Consider the following 24,697-nt stretch of genomic DNA (forward strand, 5'->3'; position numbering starts at 1 on the left):
TAATACACCTGCATTCTACAGAAACATAACGTACGTTTCCGTACATTACATTTCATTTAATATATTCACAGTCACTTTTATCAAACGGAGTTACGAGAAGTCTTTATTGCCATAGAATTTACATTTCTTTCTATGAGACTGTCCTGTAAGAGTTTAATTTTAACTTTATTAAAGAAATAGCTTCTCTGAAAGCGTATTTTAACTACTCAGCTTTATAGAAACAGTTCTTGTCTATTCAGATCTTTTCCTAAGTCTTAGGCAACTGAGTCTGAGTCAGCAGCAATTTCTTCTTGTAGGTCTTTTTTCAGGTAAGTTTCCATTGCAATATTCTTCTCCAAAGGTTACAGAATTTCTAATTTAATAGAAATATGCAATGTTTCCTTACAACAAACAACCAAGTGCAGCACGCTACTTGGATTAAGAGTTTCTCTAAGTTTCTCACCACTAAACATAGTGATTTGAAATAACAGGGCAAATCAAGACCAACAAGGAAAAAAAAAAGTATTTGCATAAATTCAGGCTGTTACCTCCTAATTTTATTAGTAACACAACGGTACTTGTTTCTTTTCTTTTTTCCTTGAGTTATTAAATTCCAGCTCAGTTTAAGCTAAAATACTTTAGATATACAAGATATATGAAATTTAAGCCAGTTTAGTCTAGAAGAGGAGTATTTTTAATAATCATCGACAGAAATTTATTAAATTCAACATACCCAGTTCAATTCGGTGAGAAGAGGGGAGCTCCTTTGTTAGCATAATGAAATAGCTGTGTAACCCTTTGAAAGCAAGCAGCAAACTGGCACAAAGTGTATAGTGGAAATTATAGGCATGGCTGAGGAAAGACTCTGAAACAACAAAACTGCATCCCTAAAAAAAAAAAAAAGAAAAAAACCAAGGCACATATTAATTTTGTACAGTGAATGAAGTGTTAACAGAATAACTAACACAGATAAATAAATTGCCTCTTTTCATGAACCTCATCCAATTTTTGCGATTTTCAATGGCTTGCAATATCTTAAAAACAAGGGTAAACACTAAATATTGTAAGCTTTCCATCTGCATGTTCCTGAATCATGTAACATAGCCTTTTGGAACAATTTTTTAATGTTTCCCGTATCACATGGCACATGCAGTAGGTCCAACAAAGTTCGTTCTTTATCAAGTTATATTTCCACAGAAAAGATAAAATTAACATTGCCCAACAAAATAAAAATTAAATGTTAGACTGATATATTCTTACATCTGCTGATAACTGTTTTGTGTAGTTATTGCCAAAGACCACACTTTCAAGAGATGGAATCACAGAGTCCCTGTTTTGTGCTGGTGCATTCCTGTTCAACCATGTGTTCTTCACTGGGCGAGGAAAACTGCAAGAAGCACAAATGAACTGGCAATTTGAACATATTATGTGCCACAAATCTATCATAGTTAATACAAATTCTTGATTTTTCTTGAAAAGTAGTAGAAACAAGGACTCTCAGTAATATCCTGGAAGTTTCTTAGCATGGTGGGCTGCCCTTGTAAAACCCCTCGGGATGGCCTAGATACCTGTCAGTCTCCAGTGCTGTGCTAGGAAAGCAGCTAGTTGGAGAAACTTAAGAAATTATTACCCTCATCTGTTTTGTTGCCATCTCTCACCATGAAGCTCTTCCTCATTATTTCCAATGCAAACCTCAACTAATTTAAACAATATTCCTGAAAGTTTAAGCCATACAGATGAATTTTGAACTGTAACAGGTAAGAAGCATTAATTTTCTGCCAACTTTGCTGTGGGGACTTTACCTCCTAAAACTGAAGCAGTAGCAACCAGTTGGAAAGTTGTTACACAACCTGCCACTGCTGTTTTCCTAAAGGATGCCTGACGTCTGCCTACAGGAGAGGAAAATCCATCCTCACCCCCTGGGAGAACAGAGCATCCTACAACAGTAGCCTTGTGAGGACACAGAGCTAGGAAAACTTAATGAAAGATGAATGAACCTAGAAAGTGGGGACTTTTAGACAATGGGAAGAAATAAGCAATAATAAGTTAATAAAAAGAGTAGACTGTACTGAACTCCAGGGCTGTAACCAAGTGGAATGATCTCCTGTCTTTCAAGGAAGGTGTTAATACTGGTTGTTCCTGAAAGGAGAACCTGGATGCCACTCTGAAAATGAAAACACTCAAAAAGGGATCTCCTAGGAAAGAAAGGGATCCCAATAACGTTGAGCATGACCCAAACAGAAGAGCAAACTGTCACCTAGGAAAGCCCAAATGATGGAGGGAAGTGAAGTCTGCAACATTGAGATTTTTCAGAAAGAGGTACTCCAGAAAAGCAAGTGAGATATGGATATGGCAACTATAAAGCATTTGCTAAGCATTACAAAATGGGATAACCCAGCTGAAATGAAAGACTCTGAATCTGAAAGTTTCTTCCTCTCCCCACCCCAAATTGATATGAAGGACAACTTGGATCCTTAAAATAATTTTATGGACACCAGTAACTCTAAAGATCACCGAAGCAGCACGCAAGTTGCTGTTTTGTTTCAGTATCTTCTTATATAAGCTGTATCAAGTTGAGGCTTAAAATTAAATAGCATTATTGTATTATGTACTTGAAAAGTCAGAAATAGAGGAAAAATTGTTCGAAAAACCTCAGATTTTCTGCAACGCTTTAACAAGTCAGCAGGGACAAACCCATTTCTGGCTGAAAATTAGTAACAAAACCTGTTTTTCGTTTTTCCACAATGAAGAGAAGTTCTACCCTACAGCTATGGGATGAATACAGGGGAAACTCTTGAATTTCACTTGTGGTATGATGTGACAACTTACACTTTACCTACATGCTGCTACTTTAAGTGCGTTATTTTATCAGATGAAATCTTCAGCAATAAGGTAATTCCCACCTCCTCACTACTTGTTCCTCTCCCAAATAATGCTGCACCATCCCTTTAGATGTGCCAGTTCAGTTACTACACAATGACACCTAAATCAAACCACTGTAACAATCCAACTTGGAGAGGTAAAAAAAAACAAAAAAGAAAAAAAGCCACTTGAATCCTCCAAATCAGCAGAGTCCTACTGCACAGAACAGCTGTCTAACATACACAGAGACATGGCTTTTCACGACGCAAAGACAGGGAGCAGTGAGAATACCTGAAGCTAAAGGTTTGGACTTTTATGGCACAGCCTGAATTTGAATATGAAGAAACCTGGGAGAAGTAGCATGGAGTATTTAAAAATCAGCAGAGAAGGTGGATATAGGTATGCTCAAGAAAAAGCTGTGTAAAGAACACTTCATATGTGTGACTGACTGTATGGCCATTCTCCACACTTACTTTTGAGACAGAGAAGTGAGGTAAACAGAGATTGCAAAGGGTGACCCCAGTCAATGAAATACAAAGGCTTCAGTAAAAACTAGACAAATGCTTTTTTAAAGAGAAAATTAAATTTTCCAGTTCTATTTACTTTACAAAACAGTAAATGCATCATTTGCAGATATCATTGCCATTGCAGTAGAAACTGCAAACTGTGAAGATAGCTAACAGAAGATGCCCTATTTGTATTAATGGCACCTATTTCAGTCACTAACTAGAGTGAGCAGCAGATCTTCCCAATTAAGAAAAGGTATAAATATTTATACATATAAATACCCATGTATAAATACAGATATCTATACATTCCTCCTCTTCTTTGGTCTTAGGTATTATCTCTCTTCTACACTACATATTCTTATTTTCGACAAAAACGAACTCAAAATTGGTTCCAGGTAACTGAAAACAATGTTTCTCATCGCTCTGGGTCCTGAATTCCAAAATCGTCATAAAGAAAACTACTTTGGCCACAGATTTAACTCCTTCCTAAGTATTCTACTCTTATAACATTTCCATTTGGATACTCAATAACTTATTCACATTTTATTAACAAGAGATTACCTTATCAGTGGCTGATGCAGAGCAACCAAAGAAGCATGGACTATAACCGATATGACAGAAAGGTGGAAGTAATCAAACATAACATTGACGTAATGGTGAAGGCCCCGATGTAAGTTAAAGTGCAACTTTAAAGTTCGGCTACTAATTGGCTGTAGTGTGCTCAGGTCATCTGGTCTAAAAAGAAATTAAAACAACATACAATTAGAACAAGTATATTTAAAGTGCAAATTGTTAATAACTGACGCAGACAGCAATTCAGCATAGGTCTACACTTTGGAAAGCAATGACATGGCCCCCAGTAAAAAGAAATATTTAAAAAAAAAATCAGAATGAGACAAACCAGTAATGACATCTTCACAGACTTCAGCATTAGATTTATTTTTTTACCCTCATATATGTCTAATATGAACACACTATGTCTATATAGACTATAAATTTAATCAGTTTAAAAAGTTAATATATATTATTGCTTTAATAAAGTCTTCTATATTTAAACTTACGAATAGTCTGTGTCCGTGAAGTGTAGATCTAATGTTAGCAGAAAATTCATTTCATTAAGAGACTCTTCAATCTAGAAAAAAAATCGTAGAAGGATGAAATCATTTCAGGTCCCTTATTTATACTAATCCAAACTGTACATAACGAAGATTAATTATCTGAATATAGTACAGTTGAATGGCAGATTACCTTTCTCTCATCTAACAGCATTTTTATTTTGAAAATCATCACGTCGTTCACAGAAACTTCCTCATTTTTGTAAAGAATCTGAAATGTTTTACTGCAAACTATATTGTCATGGATCGATGCAGGAAAGGCAAGATCTGCACCTGAAAAGAGACACAAGTATTACTATAATTGGCCTAGAATCTGGAAACCTTGGAGCAGCTAAGAAGTGGAACTATCATTCCTATCAGTTCCATGACCACTATTAAAACTGTAACACCAACAAAATCAGCAGTTTCCATTTCAGTCAGCAACTGCTGGCATTTGAAGGAGTGGATTTTGTTTCAGAGAAATACTGTATCAAAGCTTCTAATGTAATTTGCTTTTAATATGAATTCTAGACTGAAGAATGTTTGCTTTGTTCCAAATTGGAGTAACACATTCTAGGCATCAAAAACTCTAATAAAAATCCTGAAATCTGTCTTGTTTCACCCAGCATTCACATTGATTTGCAAGGTTTAACCACACTGAGAACTCTTAATTACCTACAGATGAGGCAAAGAGGTTAAATGACATATACCACTCTACTGAATTAATCAAGAACAGAAGTGGTTCATTCTTTCCTTCCAGATCTTTGCATATCACTCTGGCCAGACCAGTTTCAGGCGTATTACCTGAATCTTACATTTCTCATTCAATACAACACTTCTGCCTTCAGTCCAGAGGCTGCTCACCAAAAAGAGTTCAGAAAAGCGTGATAAATGGTTGGGGAATCCTTTGCCACAAAAAGTTGAAAGACTTGTAGAAGAAATGAGAAAGGGAATGATTTAAAACATCTATTGAGGAAGTATTTAGCATAATAGCAAGGTGTTAGCACAGATGAAATATCATGACGGGAACTATCCTGTGAAACAACACGTACAAGAAGACAGAACTTGGAAGAACAAAAGTAGCTGAAATACTTCCACTTTCTTATCATTCTTCTACCAGCAGGCTCAACAACATTAACCACTTCCAGAACAGAAAGTCTTGGAAATTGTGTAAATGAGGGTGCAAAACATTTTTTAAAACTATTTTGATTCTTCTTAATAAATTACTTCAAAGGAATCCACAAAACAAAAAAATATCTGCAAAGCTTGTGCTTTACAGATTTGAGGGGCCACAGGCCTCTCACAGAAAATCACTGCACCTGATAAATATTCCTGCTCTATAACCTTCATAACATCTTAGATGAACTTCCCTTCAAAAACTAGAAACGAGCAAAAATACTGGGTTTTGATGAAGTGCTTCCATACATGTCATTTATTTAGATGTTCCGGACAAGATGTCTAAAAAGGCCGAATCATTAAAGAGTAACTCCCCTATATATAACGCCACTTTCAGTTATATCCATCCATGTCATCTGTTACAGGTGAAGGGCAGAGCGTATACAGTTTCACATGACATGTAATCTGATATAACCACTCAGCATCAGCAAAAGGCATCTCCCACTCCAGACTGATACAAAAGAAGTAACAGGGACACGTAGCCAAGGTTCCACTTCCTATGCAGTGTCCAACTCTGAGTTACAGCCCTCAGTTCTGCTGACTTCAGTGTAACATGAAACGGCACCCTCAGAAGTGCGAGAGAGGAGTCGAAGAGGAAAAGCTGACACCAAGAGAAAGCTGAGCCACATCTACATGGGGAGCAAGATCTCACAAATGTGAAGTCAACAAGGCAGAACTACTATTTTTTAAATCAACTATGCACTGACTGACCAAGGCTATTCCTAGGCTTCTATCCATAGATTTCATAGATTTCTAGGCTGGAAAAGACCTTAGAGATCATCCAGTCCAACCGTCCCTAATCCCCCATTAAACCATATCCCTAAGTAGTTCATCCACCCTTTTCTTGAACACATCCAGGGATAAGGACTCAACCACCTCCCCGGGCAGCCTATTCCAGTGGCTGACAACCCTTTCAGAGAAGAAATACTTCCTAACATCCAACCTGAATCTCCCCTGACTAAGCTTATACCCATTTCCTCTTGTCCTATCACCCATCACTAATATAAAGAGCCCTTCCCCTACCTCCCCAAATCCCTTCTCAAGTATTTATAGGCCGTAATCAGGTCTCCCCTCAGCCTCCTCCTCTCTAGGCTAAACAGCCCCAACTCCCTCAGCCGCTCCCCCTAAGTTTTATTTTCCAGCCCCTTGACCAGTTTAGTCACCCTTCTTTGGACCTGCTCCAGGAGCTCAATATCTCTCTTAAAGCGAGGGGCCCAAAACTGGACACAATATTCCAGGTGCGGCCTCACCAGTGCCGAGTACAGGGGCAGGATCACTTCCCTGCTCCTGCTGGTTACACTATTATATTACCAGTATCCCATTGGCCTTTTTGGCCACCTGGGCACACTGCTGGCTCATATCAAGCCGGTAGTCAACCAACACCCCCAGGTCCTTCTCCACCAGGCAGCTCTCCAGCCACTCTTCCCCGAGCCTATAGTGATGCTTGGGGTTTTTATACCCGAAGTGAAGGACTCTGCACTTGGCCTTATTAAAGCTCATGCCATTGGCCTCAGCCCAACGATCCAGTCTGTTCAAATCCCTCTGAAGGGCCTCCCTACCCTCGAGCAGATCGACACAGCCTCCCAGCTTGGTGTCGTCCGCAAATTTACTGAGGGTACATTCAATCCCCTCATCCAGGTCATTGATAAAGATGTTAAACAGAACCGGACCCAGCAAAAAGCCATCTCTAAACAGAGAGGAAAAAAAAATCCACACAAAAAGCCATCTCTACAACAGAGAGACAAAAATAGTGGGGAATTAATTTATTCTTGCATTGTAAAAACGGACAGCTCATTCTTAATCTGTTTTGGTTTGGGTTTTGTTCTTTTATTTTTTTCCGGAAAACCAGCCACAAGTTTCTGATAGAAGGAGGCATTCAGAGTAGACTCAAGTATGAAACAATCCATATAGGCTAGAATGACATACATTTTTCTTTTAACTTTCTAGAGCATGACTACATAAATTGGGAGGCAATTCTACCCCTCTACACTGCTCTCATGAGACCCCACCTGAAATACTGTGTTCAGCTCTGGAGTCCCCAACACAAGAAGGACATGGAGCTGCTGGAGCGGGTCCAGAGAAGGGCCACAAAGATGATCCGAGGGCTGGAGCACCTCTCCTCTGAAGACAGGCTGAGAGAGTTGGGGCTGGTCAGCTTGGAGAAGAGAAGGCTCCAGGGTGATCTTATTGCAGCCTTCCTGTACTTAAAGGGGGCCTACAGGAAAGCTGGAGAGTGGACTTTTTCCAAGGGTATGTAGTAATAGGACAAGGGGCAATGGCTTTAAACTGAAAGAGGGGAGATTTAGATTAGATATAAGGAAGAAATTTTTTACATTGAGAGTGATGAGGCACTGGAACAGGTTGCCCAGAGAAGCTGTGGATGTCCCATTCCTGGAAGTGTTCAAGGCCAGGCTGGATGAGGCTTCGGACAATCTGGTGTAGTTGAGGGTGCCCCTGCCCATGGCAGGGGGTTGGAACTAGATGATCTTTAAGGTCCCTTCCAACCCTAACCGTTCTGTGATTATACATTTCCCTTCAAATTACAAGAACACCAGGAGACCTTCACAGGACTGGAGGTAAGGCAAGTGGCTTGCCCTATCACATCTGTCATGACACTCGTTCTGGGTCCTGAGAAATTCTAAACTACTAAAGTATATAAGAAATAGAAATGGAAGAAAACTGTATTTATGTTATCACAGGACCTCATGAAGAGGTGGGAAGGGCTGACCAAGGAGTGGAAGGAGATGCAAAGGACCATAAAGAGGGAAAAACTGAGACTCTGTATTTGACCTAGGAAATAAAAGGAAGAGACAGATCAAACAGTCTGTGAGACAGGGGAAAATGCACAGCTAAGGAAAGGAAACTGCAGGTGACTTGTGCAGGAGAGCTAGAAGTAGGCAAAATGACTCAGACTGGTGTGGGAAAACCATGACAGTGTCAAAATGAATAGCATTTAGAACAGGTAAGTGTGAGGAAGACAGAACAAGAAATAGATTGAAAATTATAGGAAGATGTACTTGTCCAACACAGGATGCCACTCACAACAGTGAGAGTTGAGGGCTCCTGTCCAGCCTCCTTTATGGTCAACAAGCAACAGACACTATCAGATGGTGGGTCAAACCTCTTAGAGCTACACAGTCTGTGTCCACACACAGTCTAATAGCAAATGTTTCCGACAAATAACAGCAGTCTCAGTAACTGGCATCAGCTCTTCCACCACCCTGGGCAGAAGAACTGTGAGTTAGACCTTCAGCGTCCAGCTCCGCTAAATTAAGCAAGTGGCTCAAATGAATGGAAAGCAGAGGTCCTTGGCAAAACCCAAGCACTACTGTATCCACAAGAAGGACAAACTAATGCCCTTTCATTGACCAGCTTGTACCCTTCTCTCCACTTTGTTGTGGTACAGACATTATCAGTAACTACCTGATAAACCAAACAACTTATCTAAAAAGGACCACAGTTTTGGGGTTTGTTTGGTTGTTTGGTTTTTTTTGTAAAACAGCTGTTCCCCAGTTGAGTTTCTACGCTAAATAAGGCACTTGCCTCAAAAGAGCACAGAGCAATATGAAAGTAAGGAGTGGCAAGGGCAAATCATGGGCTGATTTTTCTTTTTTTTTTGACAGCACTGCTGATCTAAACTCATGTCAAATTACAGTCTTGATGTTTACATCCTTTATGCAGACTAATGAGACACAAAGGAGCCAACACACATCTAACAATTTACTTTGCTTTCTGAAAAAACAAATTTAGACTATTCAAAAATATACCATGAAATGGAAAAACATTTTGTTCAGCAATATTAAACATATAATTAAGTGACACTATTAAAAGGTATTGTTTACTAAAGGATCAATTTAGCTGAGCTAAATTCCCTAAATCACAAGTTTGCCTTTGAGATGGAGTAATCTTGGTTCATAAGAATTATTTATTTATTTCACACAAACCCAAGAAATATTCACGAAGCATGACTAAAATTCAGTATCTACACTGTTGATCTATTCAGAGTTACATTTAAAATAGCCTCAAAAATTCAGGTTTCAGTAATCTTGTATCATATCTTCTCAGACTGTGGTAGGCTTTTCTTCCTTGCAATTCCAATCCACCTGACGTTTGAAAACTTAATTCATTTTTTTATTTTTCACATTTTTACAGCATGCTGAGGTGCAGGCTTCACAGAATTAGGAGTGCACTAACAGATTTCTTCATGTTCAGTTTGCCTGGACAAAAACTAAAAGTGAATGCCAAGATAAAAAAAAAAAAAAAAAAAAAAAAAAAAAAGATAAAGGAGTGGGTACTTCTGTTCAGGGGGTTAAATCAATTTTTAGCTTTGCCACCAGAGAGCAACAGAGCAAGTTTGAAAACAGTCAGACTGGATCATTTCAGAGTCTTCTTTTTGGAAAAAAAAAAAGGGGTTAGCAACCTGTGTAAGAGCCTGTATCTGAAGTTTTCCACTACTTTGAGGATACCTATTCAAATGAGATCTGCCCTTGGTCATCTTAGTCTGAAACACGGAGAAGACTGAGAAGATCAGTGGAAAAAACAGAAGACTTTAATATAAAGGAATCACCATGAGCAAAGGGAATTAACAGAGGAAAAACAGTAACACAAATACTGTAATCAACTTTTAAGTTTCATTGCAAAGAACAAGCTAGTTTTTCAGCAGGTCATCATGCAACAACTTATATTTTTATTGGCTTAGTAGCAAAATTAAAAACACTTTTACATTAGTTGTTAACAATATAAGACAATTAATTAGCACGGCAAGATAATGACCTCACACTAAAAGTTTTTGCACTTACCAGTTGCATGTAACAAGCTAGCTTCTAATTTGTGTGGAATTCTTGGAGGAATTTTCATAGATGCACGAATCTGGTAAAAGCTAAAGGAAAAGACAGTGATTTGCAACACCAGCAGTACAGTATATCTCATTTACCATACACAGAACCATACAATCACAAAGGCAAGAATGGAGAGTGGGAAGGAGGAACAGGGCACAGAAGTCTACGATGCTTAAAACTGTCTTATTTTGACTCTTCATCCTGTTGGGTTTTTTCATCATTAACCAGAGCAGCAGCCAAATACATCAACAAAAGAAGGAAGCCTCAACACAGAACACAGAGCTAGTCTTCCACACTCCACAGCGTTAGGGCAAATATTTACAGAGATACATGGTAAAGTACAGTGGAGAACTGATATGAATGGAAACTCAGGATTGACAGCTACACTCAGAAGGATCTACCATGTAGCACATCTACTGGACTGCTACAGCCAGTTCTGCTGCTGAAGGAGCTATTTGTGAAACTGCAACACATCCCACCCTCTGCCCCCCTAGAAAACACACTGCTTATCAGACACTCTCTGCATTGCTTGTGGCCACCAGATATTAAAAAGTGCAAATAAACAGTCACTTTAAGCAAAATATGACAATACTTGCAGTGTTAAGAAATAGCATTATTGCCTTTATGCTATCAAAGCCAGGAACTTCAGGCTTAAAGCCTAAAATAAAAGAAACAAACAACCCACAAGTCTTTTTTTTCTCTATCTCTGCTCCCATCTTTTAATAGTTTTTAATCCTATTCAACTCCATACTCTTTCCAACTTTGATTTTCATCTACGAAAACCCTAACTGTCACCCATACTGATTTTATGGAACTCTTCATATGACACAAGCGCTCATAAATACACTTAGATGACAGGTTCTCTCCATCTCACCCATCTCAGATAATTTATTTTTGTTTGAAGGGTGAGCTTCAGCTCCTCAGCGAGCTGATGTGACCTACCACATCACCTCTCAAACACTAACACCAAAGAAAGGGAGGGAGTAAGAACATTCACAAGTAGAGAGCAGGAAGACAAAAATGTCATTTTAGGCAGAAAATATGGTCTTAAATGCCCTTCCAAGTACACGATTTACCCTTTGTATTCCACTCACAGTGTATACCAGCTCATTTTCATAGTCCCCACCATCCAAATCCAAACTACTCTAATCTATTGTGTTGTTCTGATTTTGGTTTCTAACACTTGTAACTAAAGCTGACCATTCAGGACTTTGCCAGCAACTGATGCAACTGTGTCCTAGTGTCGTGGGTTAGGCCACTCTGGCAACCAAACCCCCCCACAGTCATTCATTCACTCATCCTCCCTCAGCCCCACGGATGAGGAAGAGAATTAAAGCATAAACGGGAAACCCATGGGTTGAGATAAGAACAATTTAATACAGATGATTTAATACACAGTGTTGATGCTCACCACCCCCTCTTATGTGAAGCCCGTCTCGTCCCGAAGCTGCAATCCCAGACAAACGAAAGGCCCCGAAATAGAGAGGGGGAGAGAGAGAGACAGATAGTACTCCGAGAGTGGGAGTACTGGAAGAGAGAGGGAAAAAAGGCAATAGAGCAAAAGCGCAGAAGCGCAAAAGACCAAAAGCGGCAAAAGAGCCAAAGCGCAAAAGCCCTTCTTCCCGGCAGTCCGTCACTTCTATACTGGGCATGACGCTGCATGATATGGAATACTAATTGGCCAGTTTGGCCCTCAATCTTAAGTTCCACCACAAATCACAAGGGGAATCGTGGCCCCCTTGTCCCGGCTATGCTCCCCCCTTATCCCGCCGTGCTCCTGCACTCCGGCACACTGAAAAGTCCTTGGAGTCTCACGTCCAACCACAAACACCAGCTTGCTATCAGCATTCTTCTCAGAGCGAGCCTCTGAGTAAAACCAAAACACGGAGCTCTTCTAGCTGCTAAAAAGAAGGGCTAACTCTGTCCCAGCTAAAACCAGGACACCTAGCCTGACAATCAATGAATAAAAAAAATTCTTAGTTTAATCCTTTCACAAAATTAAAAAGTCAACTTTAGTCTGGTCAAAACTGTATGTCAAAGAATGCTTTATAACAGAAGATACTTACTGAATGAGTGATATTGCTAGAGATAAGAGATAACAGTAAAATGATTCCTACCTGTCAAAAAACAACTGAAACTTAACCTATTACAAACCAATAATTATATATTTTGTTTTTAGAAATCCACAGGTCAAACACGATTCCATATACACTTAATAGGATTAAAAGAAAAAACAACAAACAAACCTAACATTAAACTTTCACTGTTGTCTTCTCCAAGAGCGCAAGTAACTGAGAAGATTAAGAGAGACCTCTTAACATTAATCCAGGAGGATGCAATCTAGTACACTGAGGTACTTCTTTCCTTTGGGTCAGATGTGACTGCCATCATTCCACCAGTTGCTCGCTTCATCTGTACTGAGGACACATTTTAATGTGTAATAGCCTCAGCAAGGAGATACTTTCCACTAGCCCCAGTTCTACACTGCCATTTTATGAATCCACAGTAGACATTTATCAAGAGCCTGACACCCTACCGCTACAAGCTGCATCCTCCCATGGTCCAAATAACTCGCGTGTGAAGGCGGACCATAGTGCTTGCTACTTCAGGTACTAAGAAAGGAATGCAGAATTGTTGGTATGGTTTATATTAAATATTATGTCTCCGTAGTCCAGACACATGCCAGGTATTTTACTTCATCTCACCCTAACCGCCTACCAAACTGAGTCCTTTTTTTTAAATTTAAAATGTGGAAAATCTGCATCATTCTTAGCTCATGTTTAGAACCACATGACGGCTCTACAAAGCATAAATTCAACTAAGGCTTAACAACTTTACTAAATGTAGACAGATTAATGAATTAGGATTATAACAAGGTAAAATGAAAAGCAAAGGCAAAACAAAAACTGAGCATTGAATAGAAAAAAGGTGCAATGTGAGGTTCCTATTACTTAATGCAATGAGACTCGTTTCCCCTGAAGATGCTGTTAAGTGACTATTTACAATCTGGGCCTCAAAGAAAGCAATCAATAGTATTGTTCGTGCTTAGAATGCAATTTGTGAAACAAAGAGGCTGTTAGGACTTCCTTCCTCTTCCTATTATTACTGCTAGCAATTAATCAAAGGCAGAAGATTCTACCCTTTAACCCATAAACACTTTACCTGTCTGATGTATTTTAATTCCAGCTAATGCGAAAACACAGGTGTATTGTTTGCTTGTTTGAGACAGGTGCCTTTGATTTTCAGCAGATTTATACTTCAAGCAGTTTATAACATAAAACATTCACCTGTTAATCTCAATAATAAAATCCTATAGGAGTTCAGCTCAGGGCAAATATGTAAACATCAATTTAAAATCTTGTGCCTAGATCTTTGAAACAATTACTTAACTGCATCAAGATATTTAAGCAAAAAAACCAAACCTCCTACACAGTATTTACACAATTTATTCACTGCCACTTTTCTTTAAATGCCATATACATTAAGGATCTATCTGCAAATTAAGAGCTATGATACTGAAACAGGGTACTTTATTCACAAAGGAATTACATTTGTAATACGTAAAATAAGGAAATGCTTTCCAAAGTTAAGATATACATTCCTCATTTGATAGCAAATTTTAAAAGAAATTTCAAACAAAATCAAGTCTTGTCACTCTCTTCCCCTCAAGCTCTGCCTTCCATCTCTGATTCAAATCATTAATCAATTTGTGTTGCAATGCTTCTTTTTCTATCTAAAAAAAAAAATAAAACCAAGTCACTGTCAACTATTTCCCAGCTGTACCATAAACATGTTTAGTTCTCATACACGCAACAACTGACCCATAAACCTGATCTATTCCATTATAACTGCTCGGGCCTCCACGTAGCAATTCAGTACCAAAGACTTGCTACTCATAGAATCACAGAATGGATTGGGTTGGAAGGGACCTCAAAGATCATCTAGTTCCAAGCCCCCTGCCATGGGCAGGGACACCCTCCAACTACACCAGGTTGCTCAACACCTCATCCAACTGGCCTTTGACACTTCCAGGGATGGGGTATCCACAACTTCTCTGGGCAACCTGTTCCACTGCCTCACCATCCTCAATGTAAAAAATTTCTTCTTTACATCTAATCTAAATCTACCCTCTTTCAGTTTAAATCCATTGCCCCTTGTCCTATCACTACATGCCCTTGTAAAAATTCCCTCCTCAGCTTTCCTGTAGGCCCCCTTTATGTACAGGAAGGCTGCTATAAGATGACCCAGGAGCCTTCTCTTCTCCAAGCTGAACAGCCCCAACTCTCTCAGCCTGTCTTCAGAGGAGAAGTGCTCCAGCCCTCAGATCATCTTTGTGGCCCTCCCCTGGACTCACTCCAGCAGCTCCATGTCCTTCTTGTGTTGAGGACTCCAGAGCTGAATGCAGTATTCCAGGTGGGGTCTCATAAGAGCAGAGTAGAGGGGCAGAACCACCTCCCTTTACCTTTACTTACCTTGGCCACAGACATAAGGTTGAGGATGAACACCAGGTCTCTTGCTCTGGTTGCACTGCTTAAAAGCTTTTTCCTGAAACAGTTCCACATCCATCCCTCAAAAGGTACCTCTGCATTTGCTTCACAATGTGCGAGTTAGTCTAAATATCTGAGATGTTTACTGAGACAGCATACACAAGCAAAGCCAAAGTCATCAATGGAGAGCTTGTAAGATTTCTGCCAAGCCCAATCTATGCAGTCTTTCTTCACTAAATAAATGTGTGTACTTGCTGACGTCCATTTATCTCATTTGGTCCTCAGTATAATCATACACAAATCCATAACCACACTATTAAAAGCTTCAAGGATAACTGGAGCTTAGTGTCCTCACTACAGATGTTGTAAGAAAAGGTCTTCTGAAAAAGGTAGTTAGAATTGCTGCTCTCCTGTAGGCAGAGGAGACCTCTGCTGTCCATCCTGTATGAAAGATTAAATTGTTTCCATCCAGCTGCATTAAAATCTTGAAGACTCAAAATCTGACATGCGCCAGAAAATGCTTTCCTACACAAGAAAATTGACAGGTTTCTTTTTTCACTGAGATCATCATTTAGATGGGCATAAATAAGTTTTTTCGTCATATTTGTTGAAAAGCATAATTTATAATCTGAGCAAGAAGTAGATTTAGCAATAACCAGAATGTATCTTGCTACCAACAAAAAAGGAAATGTAGGAAGTAATGGTTATTCGACTTTTTAATGCTCTCACAAGGAACCACAGGCAGTAATGTGTGCAAATGCAGTCATAAAGGACAATTATTATTACAAAAATAAATAATCTCATGCATTAAAAAAGTGTATGTTCTTTTACAGAGATAGCAGCACAAGCATTCACTTGAAAAACCACTTACTTTGCCAGCTGAAGTACGTTCCAAGGGAAACGTACGTTCTGAAAAAGCTTCACAATACAATTCATCATCCAGGTGAAACTTTTTTGCAGTTCCTCTCGCCAGGCAGAGGAAAGGCAGAAGTGTGCACGGCAGAGTCCAACCTTTCCTCTTCTGTGAATCCCAGTTCGCCTACTGCACACTTAAATGCGCTCAGTCGCATTAACAAGAGCAAGGATTGAATGTCGTGGACTGCAAATTCCGTGTGCACACTGGGTCACCTGCAGGGCAGCTTCCAAATTTATCAGTTCACCAAATGAAGGAACAGCTGTAACACTGCATACGCAAAACCTCAGGAAAGATCTTGGGATCTACCGAATGCCAGGTCCTGTTGAAAACACACTCTCCACTGCAGACCACCACTAGATCTTCTCTCCTCCTTTTTCCAAGGTGACAGAGCAGTGGCTCAGGCAAGCACACTTCATTTGGCACACAGGGAAACAGAGCTGGAGATGCAGCATGCTTTGTGAATACGGAATATGGCACGGAAATGAAGAACCGTGAGGAAAATGGGCAGAAGAGCGAGTCTCCTGAGGAACAGGTGGCTCTGGAGGCAGAGACGCTACTGTAATGGCTGAGTCAGACTGACCCTGGCAGACGCGTCTTCTACAGATCACACCTCTTCCCACAGAAGCAAACCTGCACCAACAGAAACTCCTGCTGCGGTGAGAGGCTGAGTCAGCAAAATACCAAAAGAATCAAATGACGAGAGAGAAGGTTCTTTTATTTCTGTTCAACTTCCCTCTGTCCTACAAGCTAAGCCCTTTGCTACTGCAGAGACCCTATATTACTACTTCTTTCATGAATTTATAAAAATTCATCTTAAAAGCAGTAAAGATATTCAGCATGTCATGCAATCAGTCACAAGCCTGTACCAACAAATGCCAGCATACATGCACTTTTCAAAACAATCTGAGCACGCTTCAGATGTTTAAAAGCATTTCAAATGATCCTGGAACACAAATATTCATTTTAAATATTACCACAAATTCATCAGAATTATTTGGTAACCTCATAGGTGTTCTGCAAAAAGGAAATCCAGGCAAAGGCACAAAAATAAAGGGCAAAGAGGAAGATGAGGATTTGAGTAAAGTAAGGTGTAAGGGAACAGAAATAAGAAATATAAAAAGACACAGAATAAAGCCCAGGCAACGAAATGCTGATTCTCAAAGTGAAAAATGTAAACAGAGAATCGGTTAGATTTGTTCCTTAATTTTCGCCACCAAGAGAAACACACAGTCCTCTATAAAAATTTAATCCTACCAAACCCACCTGGGGCCCACAGACTACCAAATGGCCACCGAACTAATTACATGGCTTACCTAGAGAAGGAATTATTTAATACAGGTATAGAACACACACAAATATTTTTATCTTGCAATCACTTTGTAGTAAGTACTTCTAATACGGACCAATATGACATTACACTCTTCTGTAATTGTGAGGTTTGTCTCATTTAAAAAATTCTAATTCAGATACTTGAGCAGCAGGAAAATTATTATGCCCAAAAGACTTTGTTTAAAATCTTTTATCGATCCCTTCTATGAAAAACCCAGCTATTTCCCAGCTGGCTAAGATATTTTTATTACGATAAATAATGCAAAAGGTAAACTTACAGGAACAGATAAAAGGTTCCCATTTATTTGAAAGCAAGTTTCTTTCAAGGGAATTTTTGTTTAGAAGTACCTCACATGTCTCGGCACTCTACTTCTCACAATTAAAGATACATACAAACAAAACAGTTATTAAACCAAAAGTTTGATGAGAATTATTTAGGAGATTAATACCTCAAATAAGTCACAGCAGCTTGTTATGAAACAGGATTAAGTACATAAGACAGGAGAGAGAGGAAAGTAAATGCAGCTGGGGATTTTGCCTTATTACAAAAGCCTTTCCTCTGTGTTCTTACCACAGGCACACTCAGGCAGAATTCCTGCAGTAGTTATGAACGTTTATTTAAAAACTTGAAAGGGAATACTCTCAAATAAGTACTGCTTTTTCAAAGAGCCATAAAAACATACAATATTAGATTAGCTCTTATTTAATCAAATAAATCTTAACTTCTATTAGGCTATAATTTCAGTTCTCTTATATCCTGTTATTACTGAAGGTAATGAGAAAGAAACCATACTAAATCACCTTGCATCTTTAAATTGTAACAGCTCTGTGAAGCTCATCTTCAGGGTTAATGATTTCCCATATTCCCTTAAGTGACAACTTTCTAACTCTATCCAGCTGGAAGGTATTTTTCATTTGACTTTTTGATTCAGGATACTAGCCCCGCAAATGATGTATTGCAAGTGAGTGGCTTGAACATTCCCATTTTCTGGGGATGCAGAGTTTTCCCGGTAACCACGGTCACAATTTTTCAAAGTTCCACCCCTTGCAAACAGGCAGCAGTTTTTACTCAGACACAAAACAACATGTTAACTTCGAAATCAAAGTTTAGCAAACACAACAGATGGCAGATGAGAAGACAAGTCTGACAACTCATTTTCTGGCATTTACTGGTCTTTCAAATTTTTTACGTTTTGCAGCTGTGCAATTCTGTTCCTCTCATCTGTCAGTAATCAAGCACAGAACTCTTACAATTCGCTTTGCAGCTTATTTTCATGAAAGGCAATCTTTGTTTTAATAGCAAACTCATCATACAGAGGTGGAAATTCAGGTACCACAAAGAAAACTGCTGCAAAAAAATCACAACAAAAAAGCCCATGGGAACTGTTGTGTCTTACGTCGTGTCTTAAGGCACATGGAAATATAAGGAGGTGATTGGTGACAGCCAACATGGCTTCACTAAGGGCAAATCCTGCCTGACTAATGTGGTGGCCTTCTATGATGAGGTTACAGCACTGATGGATTGGGGAAGAGCAAGTGACATCGTCTACCTGGACTTATCCAAAGCATTTGATACTGTCCCACACGACATCCTTGTCTCTAAACTGGAGAGACATGGTTTTGATGCATGGACCACTGGGTGGATAAGGAATTGGCTGGATGATCACACTCAAAGAGCTGTCGTCAACGGTTCAATGTCCAAGTGGAGGCCAGTGACAAGTGGTGATCCTCAGTGGGGCCGCTGCTATTTAACATCTTTGTTGGCGACGTGGAGAGTGGGATCGAGTGCACCCTCAGCAAGTTTGCAGATGACACCAAGTTGTGTGGTGTTGTGGACACGCTGGAGGGAAGGGATGCCATCCAGAAGGACCTTCACAGGCTCGACAGGTGGGCCTGTGAGAACCTCATGAAGTTCAACAAGGCCAAGTGCAAGGTCCTGCACGTGGATCAGGGCAATCCCAAGCACAAGTACAGGCTGGGCAGAGAATGGATTGAGAGCAGCCCAGAGGAAAAAGACTTGGGAGTGCTGGTGGATGAGAAGCTCAACATGAGCCGGCAATGTGTGCTGGCAGCCCAGAAAGCTGACTGTATCCTGGGCTGCATCAAAAGAAGCGTGGCCAGCAGGTCGAGGGAGGTGATTCTGCCCCTCTACTCTGCTCTCGTGAGACCCCACCCGGAATACTGCGTTCAGCTCTGGAGTCCCCAACACAAGAAGGACATGGAGCTGCCGGAACGAGTCCAGAGGAGGGCCACGAAGACGATCCGAGGGCTGGAGCACCTCTGCTATGAAGACAGGCTGAGAGAGTTGGGGCTGGTCAGCTTGGAGAAGAGAAGGCTCCAGGGTGATCTTATTGCAGCCTTCCAGTACTTAAAGGGGGCCTACAGGAAAGCTGGAGAGGGACTTTTTACAAGGGCATGGAGTGACAGGACAAGGGGCAATGGCTTTAAACTGAAAGAGGGGAGATTTAGATTAGATATAAGGAAGAAATTTTTCACTCTGAGGGTGGTGAGGCACTGGAACAGATTGCCCAGAGAAGTTGTGGATACCCCATCCCTGGAAGTGTTCAAGGCCAGGTTGGATGAGGTGTTGAGCAACCTGGTGTAGTGGAGGGTGTCCCTGCCCATGGCAGGGAGCTTGGAACTAGATCATCTTTGAGGTCCCTTCCAACCCTAACCATTCTATGATTCTATGTAAGATACATCAAATAAAGGTCATTACCATTACCAACATATTCATCTTTTCTCCTGTAGAAGGCTACTTCATTCAAGGAAGTCCCATTAGCTTCTCTAGTTCAATTATTTAAATTGAATCACTATAGTTTCAAATATAACATACTGCTCTGAGATGTTATGAGGACATTAAGAAAGAAAAATAGTCTTTCAGAATCAGAAGCATCTATCTTTTCTCCTTCAAGTAAGGCGCAGTTTGATGATTGATTTCAGTCACTTAAGACACTGCTGCCATCAGTAGGAGCAACTTGCATTTCAAAACCTCTTTATATCTTTTTGCCCCTCCTCAAACAAATTTTGATGTTCTAGCAACTGTAAGGGAAATCAGATCAACAGGCTCATCCCACCTGGAAAAGGAAAAAAAGAGTCCAGTAGGGGCTATTACAGAAGACAGAACCACACAGCCAGGAGAAAGTGGGATTGCTCCCTTCAGTGACATGACATGGGGTCAGGTCAGGTTGAGCTACTGGTGGGACTCCACACTCGGATATAATGTGAAATTGTACTGCCACTTCCTGTAAATTATTTATTTCTTCAATTTCAAGAATCTCAACTCTAAAAGGATTTAGAGAAGCAGATCTGCTCACTGTGTACCGTACTTACGCATTCATTATTAACATAATTCTTCAGGAATAATCTCAGAGAGTATTACCAGAACAATACTAGAAGCAAGTTATGAAAAGTTAGCAGCAGCAGTCAAGATCTGTTTCTCTGAATTCCAAAATTCACATTCTTTTTAAGATGATCCTAAAAGCTCATGAATGTCACAGACTAAGGTGAGCATTCAAGATTTGAAAGCAAGAGATTCCCAAACACTCCACTTCTTACCCCTTCACGAAAATGATAAAGTTGCTGCTCTTGGATATAGTTTCTATTTTTGCCACAATAGAGCCACCTTCTAAAGCAAAAATATCTTTGGTCTCTTAACACCTACTCGCCATCTAGTAAACAGCAGCAAATATACCCTTAGAAGAACAAAGTTAAAAATCCAAACTCACAAGAGTTAACCTTCTGACACCAGCTTAAATAAACTAAACAAACTACATGAGCAGAAACAGACTAAGTATCCAAACCCCATTTTCTCCTGCCAGGTTCCACAAGCTGGATACCCCGAAGGCATACAATGCCCACTGAACCTTTTCAACAAGTCTAAAAAATTAAACAAGCAAACAAAAAAAAATGTTTTTAGAAATTCTACAATTTGTCAAAGGCTTTTATTTTGAGAAAACTGTAACGAGCATCGCAGAAAACCTCCGATGGTATCCAAAATAACTCGCAATAAATTGTATGTAGGAATGCATTCAGGAAAGGTAGGAAAGAAAGATTGCTGAAGGAAAGGCATGCAAAAAGACTACGAGATGAAAACTGAGAAGGGCAGAATGGGGAAAAGGGAAAAATGCATAGAAGAAGCACTAAGCGCAGTAATAGGATTGAAGCGCAGAGATGATCAATGAGGCGATACTATGATTTACTGTATACGTACACTGAAGAGCCTCAACCTTTCCATGCGCATGCGTATCTGAATCCTTGTGTTCCCCTTATGAGGTTGACCCCCTTCGCTACTGCTCCCTGGAAACTGGGATCTGCAAAACCCACTGAAGAAGAATCAAAGTTGTCCTTGGGGAGTTGGAACCTGGGGATCTCTCGTTGTCTGCAAACTCATCTCTCTATCATCTCCTTCCTCCTTTCAGAGCTGACCTACAGAAAGGGATTTGACATTCTGGGGGTGATTAGGGCCAGAAGTATCAGGAGCAGGTCCCTCTGTACTCTACAGTTGTCTGAGCCCATCTCTTTGTTGCTCATGCAAGCTGGCATCTGGGAAATCCTGCCTCTCCTCATAATAAGGAAACACTAAGAACAATGTCTTGAAAATGAGACTATGCTTTTACAATATAAGAATTTTTGCAAGAAATCAAGCTTAAGGAGTTCTGTTTTCCTGTTTTCCTCTGCCCTGTTCTCCCAGACACTCACTCTTGCCCCTCTGCTGCAATATATTGCCCCTCCCAATTACACCAATGCAATTCTTGCAAAGCAATGCTGCAGACTGGACCAATGCAGCAGCTCAGCTTACAGCAGGCCACTACAGCAGCTCAGCCAGGACGACCGACAGGGCAGCGCGCTGCGGTGGCAGGAAGCAGCCAGCAGCAAGAAAGGCGGAAACTGTGCAAACTGGCATTGCCAGGCAAGCTCTGATTCTCTACATGGGAGCTTAGGGAAATTAGAACTGACATACCTGATGTCTGTCATAACTCTGTATCCTACGGGCAGGGATGCCAACTGAGATTAATGCAGAAGTTCAAACAGAGGTTTTGTTTCAAAACATACTAATCTCTGGGCTGTTATTGCTCAACAGATCATACTGACAAAGCAGCCTCTCCTGTTCAAGACATGCCTTCCTAACACAGAGGTTGGAACTTTTACTGACATTTCTCTCAGGATGCAGTCCAGCATCACACTTAAACCAACCCAAAAGCTAGTTAGTGACAGAAGCAGGGACCCTATTCCTCTTGTGTATTTTACACTCCCCCTTCACCAGCACTGACAGAATATCTGATCCCGATGTGGGTCAGCGAGATAAACTGGCAAAACCGGAATCATATTCTATGTTTTTTTATTTTTCTGCTGGCTTACCATTTTGAGTTGACCAATCATAGGGTACAAGAGCATTACTGCAGGCACACAGGAAGCACCAGAAGCAGGACCACCCTGTTCAGGCCGCTGCTATCCAACAGATCTCCCTACCCCTTAAGATCTACACCGTTAGCCCAGTGTTCTTGCCAGCTTAACCCATTCTCTGACTACACTGCTGCCAACAGCAAGCCCATTTGATTGGCGACAGAACTCCACGACTGCAAGAGCAAACAAAACAGGAGAAGACCATGCATATCACGCCTTTTGGCAGATACATGCAGTTGTACTGGCTCAAGCCAACTACAGATCCATAGGTGCAAACACTTTCACAACAGATTCAAGTTCATGGTGCTAACAGTGAGCCATGCTGGGAGCAATTTCTCACCCTCTCCCTCCACCAAAACCAGTGCTCAGGCAGTTATACAACCATCCATATCAAAGAAACCGGCACGGGTGAAAAATACACCTTTTATTACCCCCCCAGTCTGACCACCTCCAATAGCCTGGAAGCTACTTCTTGCATTAAAAACAGATGAAAATACATAATGAGTAGCAGCAGAGGTCTTGATCATTTAGTTTATGGTATTCATCATCTTTTTGGAGAAATGAAACGTTTTTAGAGTAATTTTAAAACTTTGCAAATAAACAAATGAAGTTATTCATTAATAAGCATGACATGATGTTCCAGTATAGAGTGTCTCTAAGTCTTTGGAGGTGTCTCAAGTCTCTTCACCCACGGAAAACATGAATCAGAATGTGGGAAAGGAAGAACAAGTGGAGGGGGATGAAGTAAGGTGAAAAAAAAATAAATCTGAGAAGTTACTTTATACGGAGTACAGTAACTGCAGGTTTAAGGAGTGAAAGAGGAAGACATTTTGCAGAGAGCACCTGGTTGAAGCGGAGGCAAGTCTGAGTTTGGTGGTGAGACTGAGCCTGGTTCCATATTCAGATAAAGCAGTATGCTCTCTGAAGTATGTGATGATCCAGTAAACTGTTGGCTGTGATTACAGATATAGGTATACATAAAGATATGATTAGATGTATAGGCAGCAGAAGAGACAGAAAAATACACCATGCCAGGAACTTCTGTCATATCATGAGACAGTCAAGACTCTGGAACACAGAATGACCACCTTTCTCCCACCCTTCAGATAGCTATGGCGGGCAAACTAACTTAAAAAACTAATATTATCATCTTTCTGCTGTAACTATTATCTGTATTAACCAAGCACAAATAACTAGGGCAGAACACTTAAGAATGAGAGATTTTTCTCTGTTTTTTTACTACCACCACCCAGGGACAGGTCTGAATAGTAAGCCTATGCAGAAGCTACATGCTTCTGCACAGAAGAGTGCTAACCTGTGAAAGAGTTTCAAAATTAGCAATTTTAATGACTAAACATGTATTTAATGCAAAGTTAAAACTGCTACTGCTGTCACATGCCGTGCCAGAATACTGAACTCAGTAAAACCAGATTTAGAAAGAGAAGGTACATACTCAAGAAATCATTATTCTCATGTCTTCAACTAACATCTACTCCCATTCTACCTTCATACTACACAGAGAAGTTAGCAGTATTGTTCTACAGATTAAAAAAAACAGGCCTTCTCCAGAGAGAATCCTTTTATACTCAATACTGTCTTACACTGTCATTTACTCCCTCACTAAACTAAAGTCACTGATCATGTTTCTGCTGACAGACTTCATGGCAAAGTATGCTAATACACAATCTTTACTTTGCAAGGTGAAATGGTACCTGGTCTTACATACATGAGACACATCTATCTTCATTTGCATAGAGAAAGCAGGAATTACATAGACCCCCTCCAAATACAGTCCTCAAAGGAGGACAAACTACATAAGCCGTATCACAATTACTTATAACCTTGCTGTCATACAAAATAGCTGCATCTATCACAGTGCTGTCAGGCTCCAGCAAGACATTAAGAAGGCATAAGTACATATCTGAGATCTTTAATTTTTTCGTTCTTAAAAACGAAATTTTGCCAATTTCAATGCCTGGAGGTACGGGATGCCATTAGACAGATTTAATTCTGAGTTGACAAAATATTTTCAATCGCAAAATAACAATTTCAATTGCAAAAGTTATTAAGTTTAAAACTCCCAAAAGTATTACATGCATCT

General features: G+C 40.1%; 1 protein-coding gene across 7 annotated transcripts in view; it reads right to left on the bottom strand.

The window, feature by feature from the left end:
- FAM135A (family with sequence similarity 135 member A) overlaps window positions 1-24,697 on the bottom strand; it is a 73,590-nt gene that overhangs the window by 40,774 nt on the left and 8,119 nt on the right. For 6 of the 7 annotated variants that reach the window (XM_086608296.1, XM_086608293.1, XM_086608291.1 and 3 more), the window contains exons 2-7: window positions 10,420-10,499; window positions 4,599-4,738; window positions 4,412-4,482; window positions 3,912-4,085; window positions 1,240-1,366; window positions 713-866 (exon numbers count right to left, since the gene is read on the bottom strand). In XM_086608296.1, coding sequence (XP_086464422.1) covers window positions 713-866; window positions 1,240-1,366; window positions 3,912-4,085; window positions 4,412-4,482; window positions 4,599-4,738; window positions 10,420-10,499 — 746 coding nt within the window. The remainder of the gene's footprint in view (window positions 1-712; window positions 867-1,239; window positions 1,367-3,911; window positions 4,086-4,411; window positions 4,483-4,598; window positions 4,739-10,419; window positions 10,500-24,697) is intronic. The other variant, XM_086608294.1, reaches the window with a different exon arrangement.

This window comes from Tauraco erythrolophus, chromosome 2 (assembly GCF_009769465.1).
Source record: "Tauraco erythrolophus isolate bTauEry1 chromosome 2, bTauEry1.pri, whole genome shotgun sequence".
Taxonomy (NCBI): domain Eukaryota; kingdom Metazoa; phylum Chordata; class Aves; order Musophagiformes; family Musophagidae; genus Tauraco; species Tauraco erythrolophus.